Consider the following 21497-nt stretch of genomic DNA (forward strand, 5'->3'; position numbering starts at 1 on the left):
CGTTTGGCAAGAAGAATCGTCGCGTCCATGGGGAGCTTAAAAATAGTTTGGGATCTGCAGCACCAGGAATTGAGGGAGAAGGAAGAGTCAAGAATTCACTACTTTGATCCTGCCTCTGAAAACGATGGAATACAGAACTCTGTTGTGTGCACAGGCCATTTGGTAAATGCTCACCTGTTTGGCCAACCATTCACCTTCTATAGTATCGTATTACCACATTCTAATTGCTGCATTTGTGCTTGTTTGAACATGTAGCTTTTCCCTGTGATCTGGATGAAGTTGAAAAAAAATAATAAATAAATAACTTGTAAGGTTCAGTATACTGCTTTTTTTCAGATAAAAACTGGGTGAGATGTATGTAAAAGAGCCACAACTACTGATCAATTAATATGTTTTAAGAGCCACTCAGATTGTGAAGGGTGATAATTGATTTATTCTGATTTTGCCTTCTTTCAGAATTTAAGATGTCAGGGACTAGTCGGTGTAACACGTGATGGTGCCAATTTCCCTCTCAGTCTGAATTTATCGGAAGCTTCTGTTGATGCAGGTTCCCATGTGAAAGAATACTGTGCCAGCTTAAATATCCTTTCCTCAATTAATGGGCTTATCACCCTGTATCCTGATGGATCTATTCGGGGCCTGAATGGAAGTTTCTCAAATTCTTTGTTTGGATATGAACAATCGCAGCTGTTGGGGAAGGTGAGACTAAACTGAAACTAGATATTTTTCTGCGACATGCTTACTGTAAGTCCCTTGTTTTTCCAGCAGAATTATACTTTGTATTGGGGAATGCACACGGTAGTATGAGCTTTTGGTATCTCTGTACAGGCTATTAGAAAACTCAGGCACTTGTCCCTGGTATAAAAAGTCTAATTAAACCCCTCATTTGACAAACTTAGCCCTGATCTGCAGCATACTGTGTGGGAGCTTAGAAAGCTTGTGGACAGCCTGAAACGAGGCAATGGCTGATTAGGCAAAGCTAAAACTGCAGGTTAAAGAGAAAAAAAGCAAATGGAAAATATTAATATTTTAATACCAAGCGTCAAACCCATGATAAACTCCAAAACTCCATACAGTGTAAAGAGAAACCATGAGTGAAACATACAAAAGGGATAGTATCCCTTTAATATATCTGATTGTAGAAGACTGTCTGCTATCATTTTTTTTTCTGCTCACTGACATTATTTTCATGTGTTTTTCTAACTATATGGTTCTTGTGTTTCTGGCAGAACATCACTTTTTTAATACCAGGATTCTATCATTACATGAAGAGTGTAGGAGATGAGCCTTCACCACTGCTTACTCCTCTGGGTGAGACCCGAGACAGATCTGAATCCAGTGAAATGATCAGCAGTGATGCAACTAAAGGTCAGAAAACAAAGACATTTAATCCTTGATTCTAGTAAATCAGCGTGCCGATACAGTCCTTGTTGGCCAGAATTTTCAAAACAGGCAATTTTCGGCCGGATTGAGGTTGAACAAGCAGTCATGAGTACAAGAGACTTGACCAATAAGCTGCAAGCTATGTCTTGAGGGGACGATGCAACAGATCTTATTGACCTGTGTTGAGGAGATTTCTAAGTACACATGCATGTACAATGGCCATGTCTGTTAAAGACGCCACACTTGCTGCAAGGGCTCATTACTTTATTCTGCTCTAAAGGCTTATTTCTGAACATTTTTTGTGGATAAGGAGGAACTGCCCATAAATAACTTTGGCAATATGACAAGTGTATGTCAAAGTAGTACCGAAAAGGGTGATTTTCTGAACATGTTTCTATGTGTACTTGTAGAAAAGTCCAATGAACATGATGCATTTCATAATCTACTTTCTGATGTGAACTGGCTTCAACCTCCAGCCTGTTGCATACTACAGACTCCCCAAACTTCATCAGCCAGGTAGGAATTTTCTTTGGTCATCATTGCAGTGAGGTCTCATAAAGTGTTTGTTGTATACATTTCTCTGTCGTCTTAGGGGGACACAGGGAATGATGGGGTTAAGCGCCATCCTCCGGAGGCAGGACACTTGAATATTAATTTAAGTGGGCGTGGCCATCAGGCTTACCCCCACACACCATACAATCCTATTCAGTTTTTTAAGTGTCCTGCTCACGGGAGGATGGACATCAAGAGACAGTCTACGGTCAGCGCTAGCTGACACCCGGGTGATACCCAAAATAGGGCTACCTATTTTTGACATGGTTAACCCCCTACGAGGCGCAGCACACCGGGGTAAATTTCTAGCATTGGCTATAACAACCACCCAGACGGTTCCTGCATTGTCTACCTCAAGGCAGATGGTCTGGCCAGTGTGGAGGGGTAAGTGGCACGGGCCCTGCTTAAGGGACATTGCCAAAAAGTCTGTGGGGTTTTCCCCCCTCCTTTTCCCCTTCTCACTCACACCCCTCTATGTCCCTCATACTAACTGACTAACAAAGGGGAAGAGCGACACAGAACGGTTTCCCTGGCTAGCTCTACCTATAGAAGAGCAGCGTCTGTTTTCAGAATGAGCACAGCATGCTCTAGTGCACTCACCTGAGGCAGAAGACCCGTGTCGGTAGGCACTGGGAAACAAGCCAGACTGCTCAGTGGAACGCAGGATGCGTTCCACCTGTGGCCATTTTCTTCGGCGGCCATTTTCCCTGAGGAGGGGAGTGTACACGGGAATTGCCGCACGAACGCATGTGCGGGCGTGCATCAGTGGAACGCACTATGCGTTCCAGCTGACATTTCTCCGGCGGCCATTTTCCCTGAGCGGGAATTGCCGCACGAGCTCGTGCGCAGGCGCGCATCCGTGGAACGCACTATGCGTTCCAGCGGACATTTTGCCCACGACTTAGGATGGACTCCTGCAGTTGTGCATAAGGGGAAACCGGCTTCCAGATGGTAAAATTAGCACCTATTACCTTCCTAAACTGGGAAAGCGTGTAGGTCTGTGGCAGGTCCCCTCTGCTGCACAGGTGGAATATTGGCCTGTATCAGTGTCAGCAGAGGGTGCCAGCTGTTCCGCATCCAGCTGGATCAAAGGGAACCACCCCCTCCTCTCTGGGTAGTGTAGCCTTCCCAGTTCTGTCCCTTCTGCAGGCATTACTTGCTGTTGAGCATTAATTGCGGAAAGCCCTAGATTATTTGGCCACTAACAGAGTGGTTAGTGCAAACGGGCAGAGCAAAAGGCTGATACTGCCTAACCCTTCTAACTCCGATGAGTCATTACCCTTTTCATCCCTCATCCCCTAAGAGGTTGAACGAGCCTTCTGAATAGCTTTTCAATATTATTGAAATAGAGCGCGTGCCTTTGGTCCAAACCTGGTCCAAAAGGTTGTGGGTTCATCTCCCACCACTGCTAATAACTTGAAGCACCAAAGTTGTATTTTGGTCTCTCATCCGCAGATGAAGATGAGCATCAGGAGGCGGGCAGATGACCTCCATGAGATTAATAGCATCATTAATGGGGTACTAGAGGGATTGCAATGCAGGTTATGCGAGTCTACAGTTGTTTCTCAGGACAAGAATGATTACTCCGTTTTATTCCGGATGAATGGTTCTCGCCTGAATGCATATTTAGGCGACTACGAGATTCACCAAATTATGCCATTGTCAAGGCTTCTAATTTACCACTCTGCCAGTCCATGATGCAGCTGTGTTCAAGGACTCTTCAGATAGACGAGAGTTTTTCCTACGAGCTATCTATGTCTGCGGGGTTGACTCTGCGCCCCTGTCTAGTTTCCGCTTGGGTGTTCAGACAATACAGGCATGGTCTGAATCATTATCAAAGACACTCAAGAGGGGATTCCCCGACAGGACCTGTTATTGCCACACAATAATATGTGAAGGCATCACGTTATTACTGTGACATCATATTTAAATCACAAACCATGGCACGCACTTCTGCATTATCCATGGCGGCACGCACTAAGCTGAGGCTCGAGAGTTGGGAGGCAGATCAGAGCTTAAGAAGACGCCAAATTAGCTCCCCTTCAAAGACCAACGGTTAGTTGGGGAGAGCTGGAGAAAAGTTTTTTCCCAGGCAACGGGGGACAAAGAGTACCTTCCTCCCACAAAACAAGAGCAGAGCTGCCACTAGTAACAAAAGAGGAAAACCTTGTTTTCTGTGGTCAAGGTGAAAGGTTACAGGGGGGAGCAACTTCCACAAGGGTCTCACCTTCAAATCAAGGGATGTGAAGGAACCTTACCCCATAGAAGACCAACAAGATGCGTAACAAGCCTTCAGCACTGAAGGCCGCTTCAGCCTGACTGGATACTCCATCCGACGTCAGAATGGATCGGGGGAAAAATACTACGATCCCAAGAGATATGGTCCATTATTCCCCTGACACCTGGATCAATGAGAGGTTATCATCTGGACTTTATTCCCATCCTACTCAAGTAATTCCTTATGTCCGGTATCTCCTCAGTCCCAAGGGCACTAGCTTATTATTATTATTATTATTATTATTATTATTAACATGTATTTATATAGCGCCAACATATTGCGTAGCACTGTAAAGTAACGGTGATTATACAACTACATCACATGAATTACATACATAGAATATATGGAGTAACAAACATCACAATCAATACAGGTACAAAGAGGTGAGGAAGGCCCTATGCATAGGCATACAGTCTAAAGGGAAGGGAGTAATACACAAGGTGTGGGAGTGGGCAAGATCGAAGTAAGTGGGTGAGAAATGTGGTGTTGTATGTGGTGTTGCGTTTGGTAGTTAAGCAGAGTGAGGGTAGGCTTCTCGAAAGAAGTGTGTTTTCAGAGATTTTTTGAAAGCAGAAAGGTTGGGAGAAAGTCGGACAGATCGTGGGAGAGCGTTCCAGAGGAGGGGTGCAGCCCTTCCAAAGTCTTGAATGCGAGCATGTGAGGAGGTAATGAGAGAAGAGTTGAGTAGCAGGTCAGTAGAGGAGCGTAGTAAGCGAGTGGGTGAGTATATAGAGATGAGTTCAGAGATGTAGGGTGGGGCAGAGTTGTGAAGTGCTTTGAAAGTCAGTGTCATTAATTTGAATTTGATTCTGAAAGGTAACGGAAGCCAGTGCAGGGATTGACAGAATGGCGAGGCAGAGGATGAGCGGTTGCTGAGGTGTATGAGCCTCGCAGCAGTGTTCATTATGGACTGGAGAGGTGACAGTCTCTGGAGGGGGAGGCCAATTAAAAGAGAGTTACAGTAGTCTAGACGCGATATGATGAGAGAGTGAATAAGAATTATGGCAGCGTCTTGGGTGATAAATGATCGTATTTTGGATATGTTCCTTAGGTGGAAGTGACATGATTTAATAAGTGACTGGATATGAGGAGTGAATGACAGGGTAGAATCTAGGATAACCCCAAGGCACCGGGCCTGGGGAGAGGGGGTGATAGTGAATTGTTAACTATGATGGATACTTCGGGGATGCTACTGGTGTTTCTTGGAGGAAAGAGAACCATTTCAGTTTTAGAGAGGTTTAATTTAAGGTAGCGTTGCGACATCCAGGTAGAGATAGCGGACAGGCAGGAGGAGACGCGAGTTAGGAGTTCTGGGTTGAGATCAGGAGATGAGAGATAGATCTGAGTATCGTCAGCATAGAGGTGGTAGTGGAAACCATACGAATTTATTAATTTGCCAAGGGAGGAAGTATAGAGGGAGAATAGTAATGGTCCCAGGACAGAGCCTTGAGGAACTCCAACAGAAAGAGGTAGGGGAGAAGATGATACTCCATTGTAGGAGACATTGAAGGAACGATTGGTGATGTAAGAAGAGAACCAGGACAGGGCTGTGTCACGAAGGCCAAGCGACTGGAGGAGGAGAGGGTGATCTACAGTGTCAAATGCGGCTGAGAGGTCAAGCAGTATTAGTATTGAGAAATGATTGTTGGCTTTAGCGGTTAAAAGGTCATTAGTTAGTCGAGTCAGGGCAGTTTCCGTGGAGTGTTGTGGCTTAAAACCAGATTGTAGGGGGTCCAGCAGGTTATTGTCAGAGAGGAATGAGGTAAGTCGGTTGTAGACTAGGCGCTCAAGTAGTTTAGAGATGAAAGGTAGCAGAGAGATAGGTCGGAGGTTGTCAAGATTGGAGGGATCAAGAGAGGGTTTTTTCAGAATGGGGGTGACAAGAGCATGTTTTAGTTGAGAAGGAAACAGTCCAGTTGAGAGCGAAAGATTAAATAGGTGAGTTAAGGCTTTGATTAGACAAGGATTGGTATTGCGGAGAAGTTTCGAGGGAATTGGATCAAGCGGGCAGGTGGTAAGGTGAGAAGAGGCCAGAAGCTTTGAGACTTCCTCATCAGTGATGGGTGAAGGAGCACAGTAGAGACTGGGCAGTGTGGAGGGAGGGTGGTGTAAGTCTAGGGGGGTTGAGTAGTGTAATGTCCCTTCTGATAGTGTCAATTTTGTTTTTGAAGTGCTCAGCAATATCTTGAGCAGAGACAGATGTGCATGGAGGGGGTGGAGAAGGGGAAAGGAGAGTGTTAAAGGTGGAGAAAAGTTGTGCTGGTTTTTTAGAAAGGGAGTTAATGAGTGAAGTAAAGTATGTTTGTTTGGCTTGGAAGAGGCTGGTGTTAAAGGAGCGCAGGGCGGATTTGTAGCTCCAAAAGTCTGATTCTGAACGGGATTTGCGCCAGCGACGCTCAAGTGCACGTGAGTGTCTTTGGAGCGCTTTTGTATGAGCAGTATGCCAAGGTTGAAGTGGTTTGGGTCAAAAACGTTTAGTTTTTATAGGAGCAAGCCTATTTAGGGCAGTGGTGAGAGTACTATAGTAGACAGAGGTAGCCACATTAGGACATGAGATGGCTGAGATATTAGAGTGAAGAGAGTCAAAGGAAGAAGAGAGATGTGACACGTCTACAGCTTGCAAGTCACGGTAAGTACGTGTTTGGGGAATAGCAGGGGGTGAGGAGGGAGTTAGTGAGAGTTGAAATGTGAGCATATTGTGATCAGAGAGGGGAAATGGGGAGTTAGTAAAATTGGAGGTTGAACAGAGTCTGGTAAATATGAGATCCAGAGCATTACCATTGGAGTGAGAGGGGGAGTCTGAGCACAAAGATAAGCCTAGGGAGGAGGTTAGTGAAAGAAGTTTAGAGACAGAAGAGTTGTTGATGTTGTTAACGGGTATATTAAAGTCACCTAATATGATGGATGGGATGTTAGATGAAAGAAAGTAAGGAAGCCAGGCTGCAAAGTTGTCCAGAAATTGTGCAGTTGGTCCTGGTGGTCGATATATAACAGCAATGCAGAGTGAAACAGGAGAAAAGAGCCTAATGCAGTGAGCCTCAAATGAGGAGAATGATAAAGAGGGAACAGGTGGAAGAACTTTAAAAGTACAGCGGGGAGAGAGAAGCAAACCTACCCCACCTCCAGGTCTGTTACCAGGTCTGGGAGTATGAGTAAGGTGTAGGCCCCCATAGGACAGGGCAGCAGGTGAGGCAGTGTCAGTAGGAGAGAGCCAGGTTTCAGTAAGCGCAAGTAGGTTAAAGCAATTTGCAATGAAATGGTCGTGTATAGCGGTGAGTTTGTTGCAAACAGATCTGGCATTCCAGAGAGCACATGAAAGATTAACTGGGTTTTTGGGTAGAGGAGTAAGTGTTCTGTACTGATTGAATTTGCTCCGGAGAGAAGGAGGTCGTGATATAACTGGGATGGGGTAAGGGCCAGGGTTTGGGGAAATGTCCCCAGCTGCCAGCAGTAGAAAGGAAAGATAGACTAAGTGAGAGTGGGATTTATAAATCCTTGGTTTGTATGAAAAGGAGGAGTTTTGTGGAATAGCTAAACAGAGTACTTTATAAACTTCGTGTGTGGAGAGGGAAGGAGAGGAGAGTAGAGAGGCTGAAATTTGTATAGAACTGGGATTTGATGGAGGAGGTAGTGAAAAATGTTTTATGAAGCATGAGAGTGAAAGGAGGAGAAATGCAGGATAAAGCATGTTTGGAGTAAGAAGTTACAAACTAGCAGGTACAAACAAATCTGTTTGAATGATGTATAATCTCTGTAAAGCGCTGCAGAATATTTGGGGGTCATTTATTAAGAGGATGCAGTATGCAAAGCTACTATACCACTTCCCAATATATAGCTTCCCTTGAATGTATGGAAAGAGGGGAGTGTACAAAGGTAATTGTAACCGTACCTCCTGCAGAGAGATCCCCAAGTGTGTACTCAATTATATTCTCTTAGAAAGACGGGGCAGTCAGACCAGCATTCGACCTTAAGGGTCTCAACTATTATAATGTTCAGGGGGCGACAAAAAGGAGACATTGCGCCCAGGGATTGAGGAATAAAGCAGGGACAGCTAATGATGTTTCTAGACATCAAGGTAGCACATCTCCATGTCACAAGATGGTCTCCTCGCCACTGTTACTTTTGCTTCGTCTTCTCGAACAGGCACTATCATGTGGCACCCCTGACTTTCATCCACTACCAGGGTATTCACCAAGTTAATGGAGGGGATATCGGCCACACTTAGACTACAGGGTATCTCCATGATGACTTACTTGACGACCTTCTCCTCTAGGCCAGATCGGAAGTGAGAGCCAAAGAAGAACTGAAGGGAGCAATGTCGATTCTTCAGGGTTGGACCATCACATGGTCAAAAATCCAACTTTAGCTCCGGTCACAAGATGACGGTCCTAGGATTAGATTCGACACAACAACTCAGACTGTGAGCCTGCCCTGGGACAATCTGAGCACAGATCAAATCAGCTCTTACTCATCAGCCACAAGATGACGACAAACAGGGCAATGCAAGTGCTGTAAACAATGGTGTCTGCCATAGGAGGCAGTTCCATTTGTACTCATACATTTCAATCCACTGCAAGTTAGCGTCTAGCGACATAGTAAGGGGGATCGCTTCTCGACCTCTAACCTTCCTCAACCAACAATGGGGTGCTGCAGTGGTGGATTAGACACTACATTTTGAACATGGCCAATCCCAGAGTGGAATGTGATGTCCACAAACATCAGTCTCCAGTGCTAAGGTGTAATATGTTAACATGCTTGCACACGGACAATGGTCATTAAACATACTGGAACGAGTTCCGGAAAACTACCGCTAGCCCAATGGACGCAGTGGCCCACAGGACAGCCGGTATGCTTCCAGAGCCACAATGACGTCACAGTGGCGTACATAAATCGGCAGCAAGGAACGTGAAGTCAAAGGAATGCTGGCGGATGTCAGACAGATTCTGCACTGGGCAGAGATCAATCTTGACAGATTGTCTACAATATACATCCCGTGTGTGTACAACATAAAAGCGGAATCCCTCAGTCGGAATCGGCTAGATCTGGGGGAATGGGAGCATCACCCAAAGGCATTCGTTCAACTCGGAGATCATTGGGGACAGCCAAGCATAGATCTATGACATCCAGTTCCAACTGCAAGGTAGCAAGTTTTCCTTTATTCCGAAAGGAAGTGTGGACGCCATGGCACAGCATTGGCACTTCTACCTAGCATATGTTCTCTCCCAGATCCCCATCTTATCACGGGTCCTCTAAAGATTAAGCAGTCTTTATACTGTAGTTCCGCTCGGTTCGCGGAGGACTTGGTTCACCATTCTTTAGGAGTTTTAAGTGTCACAGCCGGTCCGGCTGGTGTTCAGAACAACCTTCTACAACAGGGACCAATACTACATCATAATCCTGGACTATTCAGGTTGATGGGATGGCTGTTGAGGCAACCATCTGGTGGAGTCGAGGACTAACAGAAGAGGTTATTGCCACTAGATTGAAAGCTCACAAGCATTCATCAGCGAAATCATTTCGTCGGTGGCATTCATAATTACAGGTTGTAACGAATCTGATTTTCCTTCCTGGAACCAGACATTCCACAGATACAGTTGTTTTTACAACAAGGGCCACAGTTGGAACTTAAACTTAGCTCTCTCAAGCTTCAGGTAGCGACTCTGTCAGTCTGTTTTCAGTCGCATTGGTGAATGTGAACGTTGAACGCTCATCTTACAAGGAGTAGCCCACATCGCCCCTCCGTTCCACAACCCGGTCGCTGTGTAGAACATCAACTTGGTGCTTGAAGCCTTGCTGGATTCACCATTTAAACAGCTGATTGGTTGATGATACAGGTATAACATGGAGGGTGGTGTCCCTCATGGCAATATCTTCCACCAGGAGAGTGTCTGAACTTAGTGTTCGTCATGGGAGTCTTCGTACTTAATACTCCATATAGACAAAGCTGTACTATGCACAGTTCATGTTTCTCCCAAGGTGGTATCAACACGCTAAACTAGAGATCATGTTCTTCCCTATGTCCGGAACCATAAAATGATAAGGAACGCCAACTACACAAGCTGGATGTAGTCAGGGCTCAACGGTAGTACAATAATCGGGCAAGATCCTTCAGAACTTACACTCCCTTTTTATTATTCCATTGGCCCTCGCAGGGGTCAGGCAGTTTCAAAAGCATACAAATCTAGATGGAATAGAAGGAGTCAATCCATCAAACCCCGGTGCGAAGAGAAGCGCACCGCCTGAGGGAATCAAGGACCCCTCCATTAGAGCGGTGGGAGTTTCCGGGGTATGATGTAACTCGGTTTCCTTGAAACAGATCTGCAGTTCGGCTACCACGTCGACTGTTGGCACGTTTACAAAATCTATAAAGTTGACACATTCGTTTCTGCCGAGGCCTCACTCGGGCGGAAGGCATGGCAAGCCGTACTTAAAAAGTTAAACACTCAAATAAGCTCGATCCCACCCCGCTGTGGTTGGGACTGCTTTGTTAAGTCCCCATCATTCCCTGTGTCCCCCTAAGACGACAGAGAAAACAAGATTTTTGATACTCTCCGTTAAATCTGTTTCTCTGTAGTCGAAAGGGGGACACGGGGCTTCCCGCCCTTAGGCGAGCTACTGTTGTTTTCCATTTAATCCTCCGGTTATCTGTTGTACCTGTTGCGTTTAAAGTGCAAGTTAAAGGTCCGTTCGCAGCTTTGGAACAAACTGAATAGGATTGTATGGTGTGTGGGGGTAAGCCTGATGGCCACGCCCACTTAAATTAATATTCAAGTGTCCTGCCTCCGGAGGATGGAGCTTAACCCCATCGTTCCCTGTGTCCCCCTTTCGACTACAGAGAAACAGATTTAACGGTGAGTATCAAAAATCTTGTTATCACAGCAGTTCTGATAAAGGCACTACCTGGAAAATCTGAATTGCGGTTCCACCTTACCTTGCTTCCTCGATTTTTCCTTTAGAGTTTGATTTGAAAATTGGAAAATATATAAAATATTGCTTTTATTATTTTAATGTTTCATCCTAGATCAGGAAATAGCCAGGAAAAGGCAATTTCTTTAGCCCCAGCAGAATATTGCTTACAGCCTGTACCTACATGCTGCATTTCTCCTGGAACCCCTACACAGGATGAGCCATGGGAGGGAAGAAAATATGCAGGACATGACCACGATCTAGAATCTGGCATAACACCTCTAACACACTGCTTGAGGACTCTGAGCTTAAGCAGAAGCCACACGGAGAAGAAGGAAGTCCAAAAGCTTACCAACTCCAATATTCCCACGTTAGAAAAAGCCTTCCGTTCTGTGATGTCTCCATTTCATTCTTCTGTAAAAGACAAGCATCAGCCTCCTAATGGTTTAGGTGTGTCTCCTCCAATTACAGTGCAGGTTACCCGTCTACCAGATAACCCAGCATTTCTAACTGAGACCATTTCCATGAGCAATGGCTGTCATAATGCACCCCATCACGAAACACTGTTTTTACACGAAGACGTCACCCATACTATGAATAAAACAAACGTGGCTCAGTCTAGACCCTCTGCTAATAATAATTCTGATATCTCAAGTCCTTCACTATGCCACCATAGCCCAGTTTTAAAATCTACATTAGCTGTCCACGCAAATAATGCAGGGGCAAACACCATACCTACTAGCCCCTTACATATTGATTTTTCCCTCAGTCCGGTATCAGCTGTGTCCTTTTCTGAATATATAACGCAAAGCACATCTGATGCTTCTTGCTCTCCTGATAAGACACAAACTAAAGTAGCTGCTGCCTCATGTCCTATTAATACAGTTCTGAGCCCATTGTCCACAGATAAAGGTTCTGAATCCCCTGTCAATCTATACAATAGAAATAGTCCAACACCCAGCCTATCACCATGTAGAGCCGAGGAACTGGATGCAGACAACAGACTTCCAAGAGAAGAGTCCTCTCCATCTCAGGTGACTTCAACGCCTGTAAAAGATGACAGTGCCCATTCTTCGCAAATGGAATCTGCTGACCTAAGTCACAAGGAGCTGCAAGTCCCATTTGCTGGAGGTGAAATACAAGAAGGAATATTCAATGGCAGCTGTTACCACCGAGACGGCTCCAGACTTTGTAAGCAAGCACATTTTATTTATTTATTATAAAATCTATTTATTTTTTTTTATCCTTTATTTGACCAAGCTAAGAATTGGTATGACATATTTTGAACATCTAGAGGGGGATTCCAGGTAGAACAATATCTGCAAGGAGTTCTATGTTCTTGTGTGGCTTTTCTCCAGGAACTCTAGGTTCCTCCCACACAACAGGAAGCTTAAAGGGGGACTATCGCGAAAATTAAAATTAGCTTCAGCATACTGAAATAAGAAACTTTCTAAACACAATCAATAAAACATTCTCTACCGTTTCTGAAATAATAAAGTTTATCTTCACTATCCCTCTCTCAGCATCTGTTTATCTTCATTCTCTCTTTATGAAGCAGTTGGGTGTCAGATATTCATTGACCATTCAATACAATATATTTTATAGGGGGGTCCTTTTGCCTAGAAGATGTTTTAGAGGTCACTTTATTAAAATCACCAGACATCATGTCTCTCTATATGCAGAATTTGTGCAAAAGTCGGTTATTTTGTTAGATTTTGTTTGTGCTGGAATTAGTTATTTGTATGAGCTCTAATACATCTGCTAGGAAAGGAGCCCCATATAAGATATATTAGATCTAACGGTCAATGAATATCTGACCCCCAACAGCTGCATGAAGAGAGAATAAAGAGAAACAGATGTTGAGAGAGGGCTAGTGAAGAGAAACTTGATTACTTCAGAAATGATGCAGAATATTTAACTGTTTGTATTTACAAAATTTGTTATTTCATTATGATGAAACATATATTCCATTTTCTTTTGTGATAGTTCCCCTTTAATGTATAATCTCTGCAAATTGCTGGAGGAATATGTCAAGGCTATAAAGAATACTTAATAGGGATGCACCGAATACCCCCGAATACCAAACAGAATGCTGAATACGTAACTGAATCCGAATGATAATATGCATATGTAAATTAGGGGCAGGAAAGGAAAAAGTGGTAAATTCTTCTTTTGTGACGAAACGTCACGTGATTTCCCTACCCACCCTTAATTTACATATGCAAATTAGGGTTCGGCCAGGCACAAGGCCGAATCCTGGACTCTGTGCATCCCTAAAAATTAATAACAGAATAATTACCCTACGTAAGATTCCCCACAAAATTTCCATAGTGCCATTGCAATATATTATATATTTGTGGTTGGCCTTGTGAAACTAGAGTACTCCCTGGTGAGCTGCACCTCTATTGCCCCCCCCAAGCACACTTCAAAGCTGCCGTTACACAGAAGCCCACAGGGATTATTTGCAGAACCCTAGATGGCCATTCCTATTCTGCTCTTTGGTTTATGCCAATTTGATGTGTACATGGAGATGCACAGGTTAGATCAATAAACCACCTGCCACGACCAAAAGAATTTGGTTACTTGCCATCCGGGGTGCATTGCCTAAACTTTATCTCCAGTGTTAATATAAATCACCAGTGAGGAAACATACAAGTCACCAGTGCTTTCCCTAGTAGCCTAAAGTTGCCTCAACTACTATGTGATTCATATATTTTCCCAACATATCAATATCCATTCCAGTGGGAAGGAAACTCCAGTCGTTTTGTCGCCCGCACTGCCAGTCCCCTTGTTACATTCTGTGCAGGATGAATTCAGTTTTGTACAAGAACTTTGTATTTTATAAACATTTGTGCAATAATTAATATTGTCCTCTCCTCCAAGTCATTCAGTTTGACGTGCAGAGGACGGCTGGCTCCTACCTGTTTAATGTTTGGGTGTCTAAAGATCTGCTGCAAAGTCAGAGAGACGCTATAGCTCGCACCAGGCTTTTGCTATCCAGTTTTAATAGCTCTTCTCAGTCTCTTCTAGAACAATCAGAGCGCAGCCTGGGAGAGGTTTGTATTTCATAAATACTTTTGGACAACTGATTAATATATCACTTAGTATAACTAAGTTTTACCCAATCTGCTTCTCTGTGAATGAACAAAATCGTAATTATTATTTCCTATGCTACTTGGTGAGACAAATTATCTTTAATGTCCTTCATTGTTCCCTTGTGTATCTTTACACCAGACATGACTCCTAGGCAAATAAAGAAATTATATTGTTACAAAAGTGTAAACATGGCCTCATCAAATCCCCTTTAGTGCAGTTGTGCTATTAGGCTCATGGCACATGGAGCAATGTTTTGGTATTTTGCCCACCACATGTAATGGCCTGAGGTCCAAATCAGTTAGGAGTAGAGCCATGTCTCCTTTGCCTTCACCACCAACTTTTTATAGACGATTGTCTGACCTCCCAAGGCTAGTGGTGTTGTGACTGCATGGATCCTCCTTCTTCATAACAAAAAAAAACCTGACTAAAGTATAATTTGTTAGTGTGAAAGAACTGGCAGGATTGTGTAGAACCCCCAAAACATCTAGTGGCAGGGATACTGGCCTTCTCAAAATGAGGTTGGGATTCCACATACTGAAATTTTCCCAGAAATCATCTAAGAAGAAGGGGGGAGGGGTTTATTTTTATTTTTTTTTAAGCAAGGAAGAATGCTTGAAACCACTTGTGTGCCATTATAAGCTTCATCATACTGAAATAAGAAACTTTCTAAATACAATCAATTAAATATTCTGCATTGTTTCTGAAATAATCAAGTTTATCTTCACTATGCCTCTCTCCGCATTGGTTTCTCCTCATTCTGTCTTCATGCAGTAGTTGGGTGTCATATGTATAATCCAAGTTTGGGAACCCCTCTCAGCCTGCATAATAATTTACTCCACTTTCAACAACAACAACAAAAAAAAAACAGTGGTATGTCTTTCATTTCCTAGGAGTACTGGGGTGTTTTGTGAACAAAGATTTTTAGTAAAGCAGTATTCAGTTGTATGAAATTAAATCAAATGTGAAAAACTGGCTGTGCAAAAATTTGGGTACCCTTTGAATGTATGTAACTGCTCAATACCGATTACTGGCAACACCAACTTGGTTGGATTAGCTTGTTAAGCCTTGAACTTCATAGGCAGGTGTGTCCAATCATGAGAAAAGGTATTTAAGGTGACCAATTGCAAGTTTGACTCTCCTCTGAAGAGTGACAGCATGGAATCCTTAAAGCAACTCTCAAAATATCTGAAAACAAACATTGTTCAGTATCAAGGTTTAACTATGGGGGGGTTGTGGATGCACACCTGAGGCCAATTTCAAAAGGTTTAAAGCCCTGTCTAAATAATTCAAGTAAATATGCAAGTGCATGTAATTTTGAAACTGGGTTTTTTTGTTCCAAAGTTATGATCATAATATTGATAAGCCACCATACCACGTCAAGGTAAAACCCCACATGGTGGTCCCTAACTTATTTATCTCTAATCATAGTAAAAAAGGAATATTACCTCTCTGTGTAGTACCAATTCTTAATATAAACATCTCGTGTGCCTTGGTTTCAAACTCTGTGCTAAATCCTCCCCTCCCATGTTTACATAAAGAATTGTTACTACACAGAGAGGTAATATTCCTTTTTTACTATGACTAAAGATAAATAAGTTAGGGACCACCATGTGGGGGTTTACCTTGACGTTATATGGTGGCTTATCAATATTATGATCATTACTTTGTAACAAAAAAAACCCTGTTTCAAAATTACATGCACTTGCATATTTACTTGAATCATTTAGACAGGGCTTTAAACTTTTTGAAATTGGCCTTAGGTGTGCATCCACAATCTCCCCTAGTTCAGTATCAAGGTTTAGGGGAAGGCTACAAAAAGCTATCTCTGAGGTTTAGACTGTCCGTTTCAGCTGTAAGGAATGTAATCAGGAAATGGAAGGTCACAGGCACAGTTGCTGTAAAACCCAGGACATATGCGGAGGATTGTGAGAATGGTTACAGACAACCCAAAGATCACCTCCACAGACCTGCAAGAACATCTTGCTGCTGATGGTGTATCTGTACATCGTTCTACAATTCAGCACAATTTGCACAAAGAACATCTGTATGGCAGGGTGATGAGAAAGAAGCCCTTTCTGCACTCACTCCACAAACAGTCTCTTGTTGTATGCAAAAGCTCATTTATACAAGCCACCGTAATTTTGGAGCAAAGAGCTTTGGACTGATGAAACAAAAATTTAGTTATTTGGTCATAACAAAAAGCGCTTTGCATGGCGGAAGAAGAACAGCGCATTCCAAGAAAAACACCTGCTACCAACTGTCAAATTTGGTGGAGGTTCCATCATGCTGTGGGGCTAGTTCAGGGACTCCAAAGCAACAAATTCTTCAGGATAATGTTCAAGCATCAGTCACAAAGCTGAAGTTACGCAGGGGTTGGATATTCCAACCAGACAATGACCCTAAACACACTTCAAAAGCTACAAAGACATTTATGCAGAGGGAGAAGTACAATATTCTGGAATGGCCGTCACAGTCCCCTCACTTGAATATCATCGAAAATCGATGGGATTATTTGAAGCAGACTGTCCATGCTTGGCAGCCATTAAATTTAACTGAACTGGAGAGATTTTGTATGGACGAATGGTCAAAAATACCGCCATCCAGAATCCAGACACTCATCAAAGGCTATAGGAGGCGTCTGGAGGCCGTTACATTTGCAAAAGGAGGTTCAACTAAGTAATGATGTAATATCTCTGTTGGGGTGCCAACATTTATGCCCCTGTCTAATTGTCATATTTTCTGTTAATCCAATAAACGTTATGTCACTGCTGAAATACTACGGTTTCCATTAGGCATGTTATATATTAAAAGGAAGTTGCTACTTTGAAAGCTCAGCCAATGATAAACAAAACTCCAAAGAATTAAGAGGGGTTCCCAAACTTTTTCATATGACTGTATATCTTTTAGGGTGCTCCCTTTCCTAGCTTATGTATTAAAGCTCACTCTATTAAAATCACCAGACATCATGTCTCTCTACATGCAGGATTTGTGCAAAAGGCAGTTATTTTGTTACATTTTGTTTGTACTGGAATCCATTATTTGAGTGAGCTCTAATAGATCTGCTAGGAAAGGAAGCCCCCTATAAGATATATTGGATCTAACTGCCAATGAATATCTGACACCCAACTGATGCATGAAGAGAGAATGAAGAGAAACAGATGCGGAGAGATGGATAGGGACATTAAACTTGATTATTTCAGAAACAATGCAGAATATTTAATTATATTTAGAAAGTTTCTCATTTCTGTATGAGAAGGCTTATATTAGATTTTAATTTTCGCAATAGTTCCCCTTTTAGATGAAGAGATTTGAGGCTTGACTGTTCTCAGTCTGTGTTCTTATTTGGTTTATGAAAAAACAAATGCCTAGTTCTAGAACACTAGAAACAGTGATCTGTGTACTGTGCAATGGGCAAAATAAAAGTTTAAAGTCTTCAAAGATTAAAATATGACTTTTTTGTGACCTTTCTTTACAACAGCTGATCCGTAACAGTGCCAGCGCAGGTTACTGTACAGAGTTACAGGACCTCCAGATTCTGGGTGCCTGCAATGGACAGTATGCCTTGAAATACCAAACCCTTTCCCCTCTAGGAAAAGGAGCTTTTGGGTTTGTGTGGTCTGCATGTGGCAAGGACAACGCTAAAGAGGAGGTTGGTATCGTTTTCTCATTTATGTCTACTTGATCCTATCAAATGGGTGATTTGATCACATTAAATGGGTGCTGCGCCCCCCAAAGATTTTGGCATATTGAAAGAAAATGTAATTATGATTTTAATATTTCTGTTACAAAAAAGGTTTCTACAGGTCTGTGATCGTGATATTTATGATGAGAATTCTTGATGTCCCCACCACATATATGGTTCTTCTTAAAGGAAATATAAAGCTTAGAGAAGTGAATGTGAAATTGCTCAGAATACTCACTTTTGCAATTTTATTATTTTTTTTTTTTGTTTCAAAGCTGTATTTATCTAGTGAATATATTGAATTGCCACCTGCTGGTCAGTTTGTAACTGCACTGTGAGGGAGAATTCAGTGGGGCAAATTCACTAACCTTTGAAAACTCGCCAGCGACCGCTTCGCTCACTGTGCCAGGTGTATATTCGCCAGGACAATGATAATTCACTAAAATCCGAAGTTGCGCCAGGGTTGCGAACGCTGGTGTTACTCCGGCAAGCAAAGTAAAGTTACGATTGCATTGGCTAATTTGCATACGGCGGGAAGTTAAAGGAAAACTATACCCCCCAAACAATGTAGGTCTCTATTAAAAGATACTGAGTAAAACAGCTCATGTGTAAAACCCTGCTTCATGTAAATGAACCATTATCATAATAATATACCTTTTTAGTAGTATGTGCCATTGGGTAATCATAAATAGAAAATTGCCATTTTAAAAAATAAGGGCCGCCCCCTGGGATCGTATGATTCACTGTGCACACATACAAACCACATGTAAGGTCACATGAGCCAATTAACAGACCGAGATCTGCCTTTTGCTTCCTCACTTCTTCCTGTTAGAGTTGTAGTATTTCTGGTCAGGTGATCTCTGAGGCAGCACAGATAGAGTCACGAAATGGTGGTTCAAGGCAAGAGATGTAAAAGGGCAATATTTATGTAAATATATATTCCAGTTTGGTAAGATTCTTTAATATGTCATTCAATTTGATATAAACTATCTGTTGCTTAAGTATTCATTTTGGGGGTATAGTTTTCCTTTAAAGTTGAATGGACGCATATATTGCAGCAAATACATTACACTACACAAGCCCGGGAAACCTGCATAAAATAAAATAGAGTTGTTATATTGCCCTACACATGATCCCAGTGTATAGTTTATGTGCCATATGTTAGGAAATGTAGGGGGGAAGCAACCTGAAAAATGAAGTCGCCAGCGTTTTTTGGGACTTAAGACTTCTTCAAAAAATAGAAAACATTTTTTCAATCTACTCTATTGCACTTCACCTGGTCTGAGGTGGCGAAGGCAAGTCCTGGCGCAAGAGGTAAAGTTCAGTAAAATCCGCATCTTCGTGAATTTGCATAGTTACGTCCATTCGCCAGTTCGCAAATTTGCCAGGCATTAGGGAGCAAAGTACCGCTAGAGTCTATCTCCTACGCTAGCGAAGTTACACCAGCGACCGTTAATAATCAGCAAAGTACTGAAATGACGTTGCGTTAGTCACTTCACCCTTTAGTAATTTTGCCACAGTTTGTTTGGAAGACCAAGAAATGTTCTGATGTTCCTCTGCTCAGGATGTGAGAAAAGTCATCTGATGTTTTAAAATTCTTTCCTGGGCAGAACATAATCGGAACATAACCAGAACAGTGCTTAGAAGAGTTTTGGTATCCCTTCCAAAATATAAAAGGGGTGTCTCTAGTATAGGTCAATTTTAAAAACAACTGGACTTGCTGAGTAATCAATGAAGACGTTTCACTACTCATCCGAGCAGCTTCTTCAGTTCCCACACCAGTCCGTTGAACTGAAGAAGCTGCTCGGATGAGTAGTGAAACGTCTTCATTGATTACTCAGCAAGTCCAGTTGTTTTTAGATTGACCTATACTAGATATACCATGACCTGGATGATCTTCAAAAAAAATCTTCATAGTCATATAAAAGGGGTGGTTAACCCGTATGTTAACTTTATAGTATGTTATATAATGGCCATTTCTAAGTGACTTTTCAATTGGCCTTCATTATTTTTTTTTTTTTATATAGTTTTTGAATTATTTTCCTTCTGACTCTTTCCAGCTTTCAAATAAGGGTCACTGACCCCATCTAAAAAACAGATGCTCTGTGAGGCTACAAATATATTGTTATTGCTACTTTTTATTACTCATCTTTCTATTCGGGCCTCTCCTATTCATATTCCAGTCTCTTATTCAAATCAGTGCATGGTTGCTAGGGTAATCTGCACCCTAGCAATTGGATTGCTGAAATTGCAAACTGGAGAGCTGCTGAATAAAAAGCTAAGTAACTCAAAACCACAAATAATAAAAAAAAAAAAATGAAAACCAGTTGCAAGTTGTCTCAGAATAACACTCTCTACTTCATACTAAAAGCTAACTGAAAGTTGAACAACCCCTTTAACTGTGTAATTATAACAATAACACTTGTATTTATGTAGCACCAGTAAATAACACAGAGCTTTGGTGAAAAATTGTTATCTTTCACATGAATCCCTTCCTCAGAGGAGCTAATATGGGGGCATCATGCCATTCTACTAACATTAACAACTAGTATGTTTTCATTCATATTCTTCTTAGGTTGTTGTAAAGTTTATTCGCAAAGACCGAGTGCTTGATGACTGCTGGGTACAGGATCCTGAACTCGGACGGGTCACCCAGGAAATTGCGATTCTCTCACGGTTACAACATCCAAATATTATCAGGGTGAGTGTAGACTAAAGACTGAGGCCTCAAAGTGTATCCTGAACGATCTTCTCTTGCTTTAAATATGGAGGAAGGAGAACAATACTGCATGCCCTCATTTTTGTCTCTTTCAGGTTGTGGACGTGTTTGAGAATGATATATTCTTCCAGCTTGTAATGGAACTTCATGGCGATGCTTTGGACCTGTTTGACTTTATTGACAGTCAGCCCAATCTGGATGAGCCACTAGCCAGTTACATTTTCCGACAGGTATTGTATACCTAATCTGTAAACAATTGTTTCTCTGTAACACAATGCAAATAGTTTATATATGCTGCTCCTGATTTCCAGAAGTGGTTCCGTTATACAGTATAATTCATTAAAATTTAAAGGACATGTAAAGCCTACATTTTCCTACCATGTATATAAGTTGGACATATCTTCCCCACCCAAGCCACAACATTTGTACTGCATATTCCCCGTCCATTTGCTAGCGCCATCACATGTTCCTAAAACAAATAGCAGCTTTCACCCAGCGGCCATTTTCCCTCTGACACATCATCAGTAACATTGAGACATGTATGCTGTAAAGTACATGCAATGCAGAATGCAGGTTTACACAGGTACAACATACTTTGATAAAAAGTTCTGCATGGGTTGAGCACTGTAATGGTTAAGCTGAGCTCAGGAGAGGTGGTTAGGAGAAAAATAATAGGTTGCTAGAGCAGAGTTTATGCGTGAAACAGTAATGCTATCTGTCATTGGCTGTTAGACTGGAGGGTGTGTTTAGTAATCTGACCTGAGCAGAACTGAGCATGCTCCTAAATCAACAGCCAAAGTAAATTCCTGAGGGAGGGGCACAGTGAGTTAGAGGAGGAGACTGAATTCTAAGTGAAATCTTTGGATACCTGCCACTCTGGA

At 42.4% G+C, this 21497-nt stretch overlaps 1 protein-coding gene across 2 annotated transcripts in view; it reads left to right on the forward strand.

The window, feature by feature from the left end:
- The window catches only part of LOC108717095 (PAS domain-containing serine/threonine-protein kinase), a 49270-nt gene that overhangs the window by 21779 nt on the left and 5994 nt on the right, over positions 1-21497 (forward strand). For both annotated transcript variants that reach the window (XM_018263865.2, XM_018263864.2), the window contains exons 7-14: positions 457-699; positions 1230-1368; positions 1794-1899; positions 11235-12310; positions 14003-14175; positions 17694-17864; positions 20473-20598; positions 20712-20846. In XM_018263865.2, the coding sequence (XP_018119354.1) occupies positions 457-699; positions 1230-1368; positions 1794-1899; positions 11235-12310; positions 14003-14175; positions 17694-17864; positions 20473-20598; positions 20712-20846 (2169 nt within the window). The remainder of the gene's footprint in view (positions 1-456; positions 700-1229; positions 1369-1793; positions 1900-11234; positions 12311-14002; positions 14176-17693; positions 17865-20472; positions 20599-20711; positions 20847-21497) is intronic.

This window comes from Xenopus laevis, chromosome 5L (genome assembly GCF_017654675.1).
Source record: "Xenopus laevis strain J_2021 chromosome 5L, Xenopus_laevis_v10.1, whole genome shotgun sequence".
Taxonomy (NCBI): Eukaryota; Metazoa; Chordata; class Amphibia; order Anura; family Pipidae; genus Xenopus; species Xenopus laevis.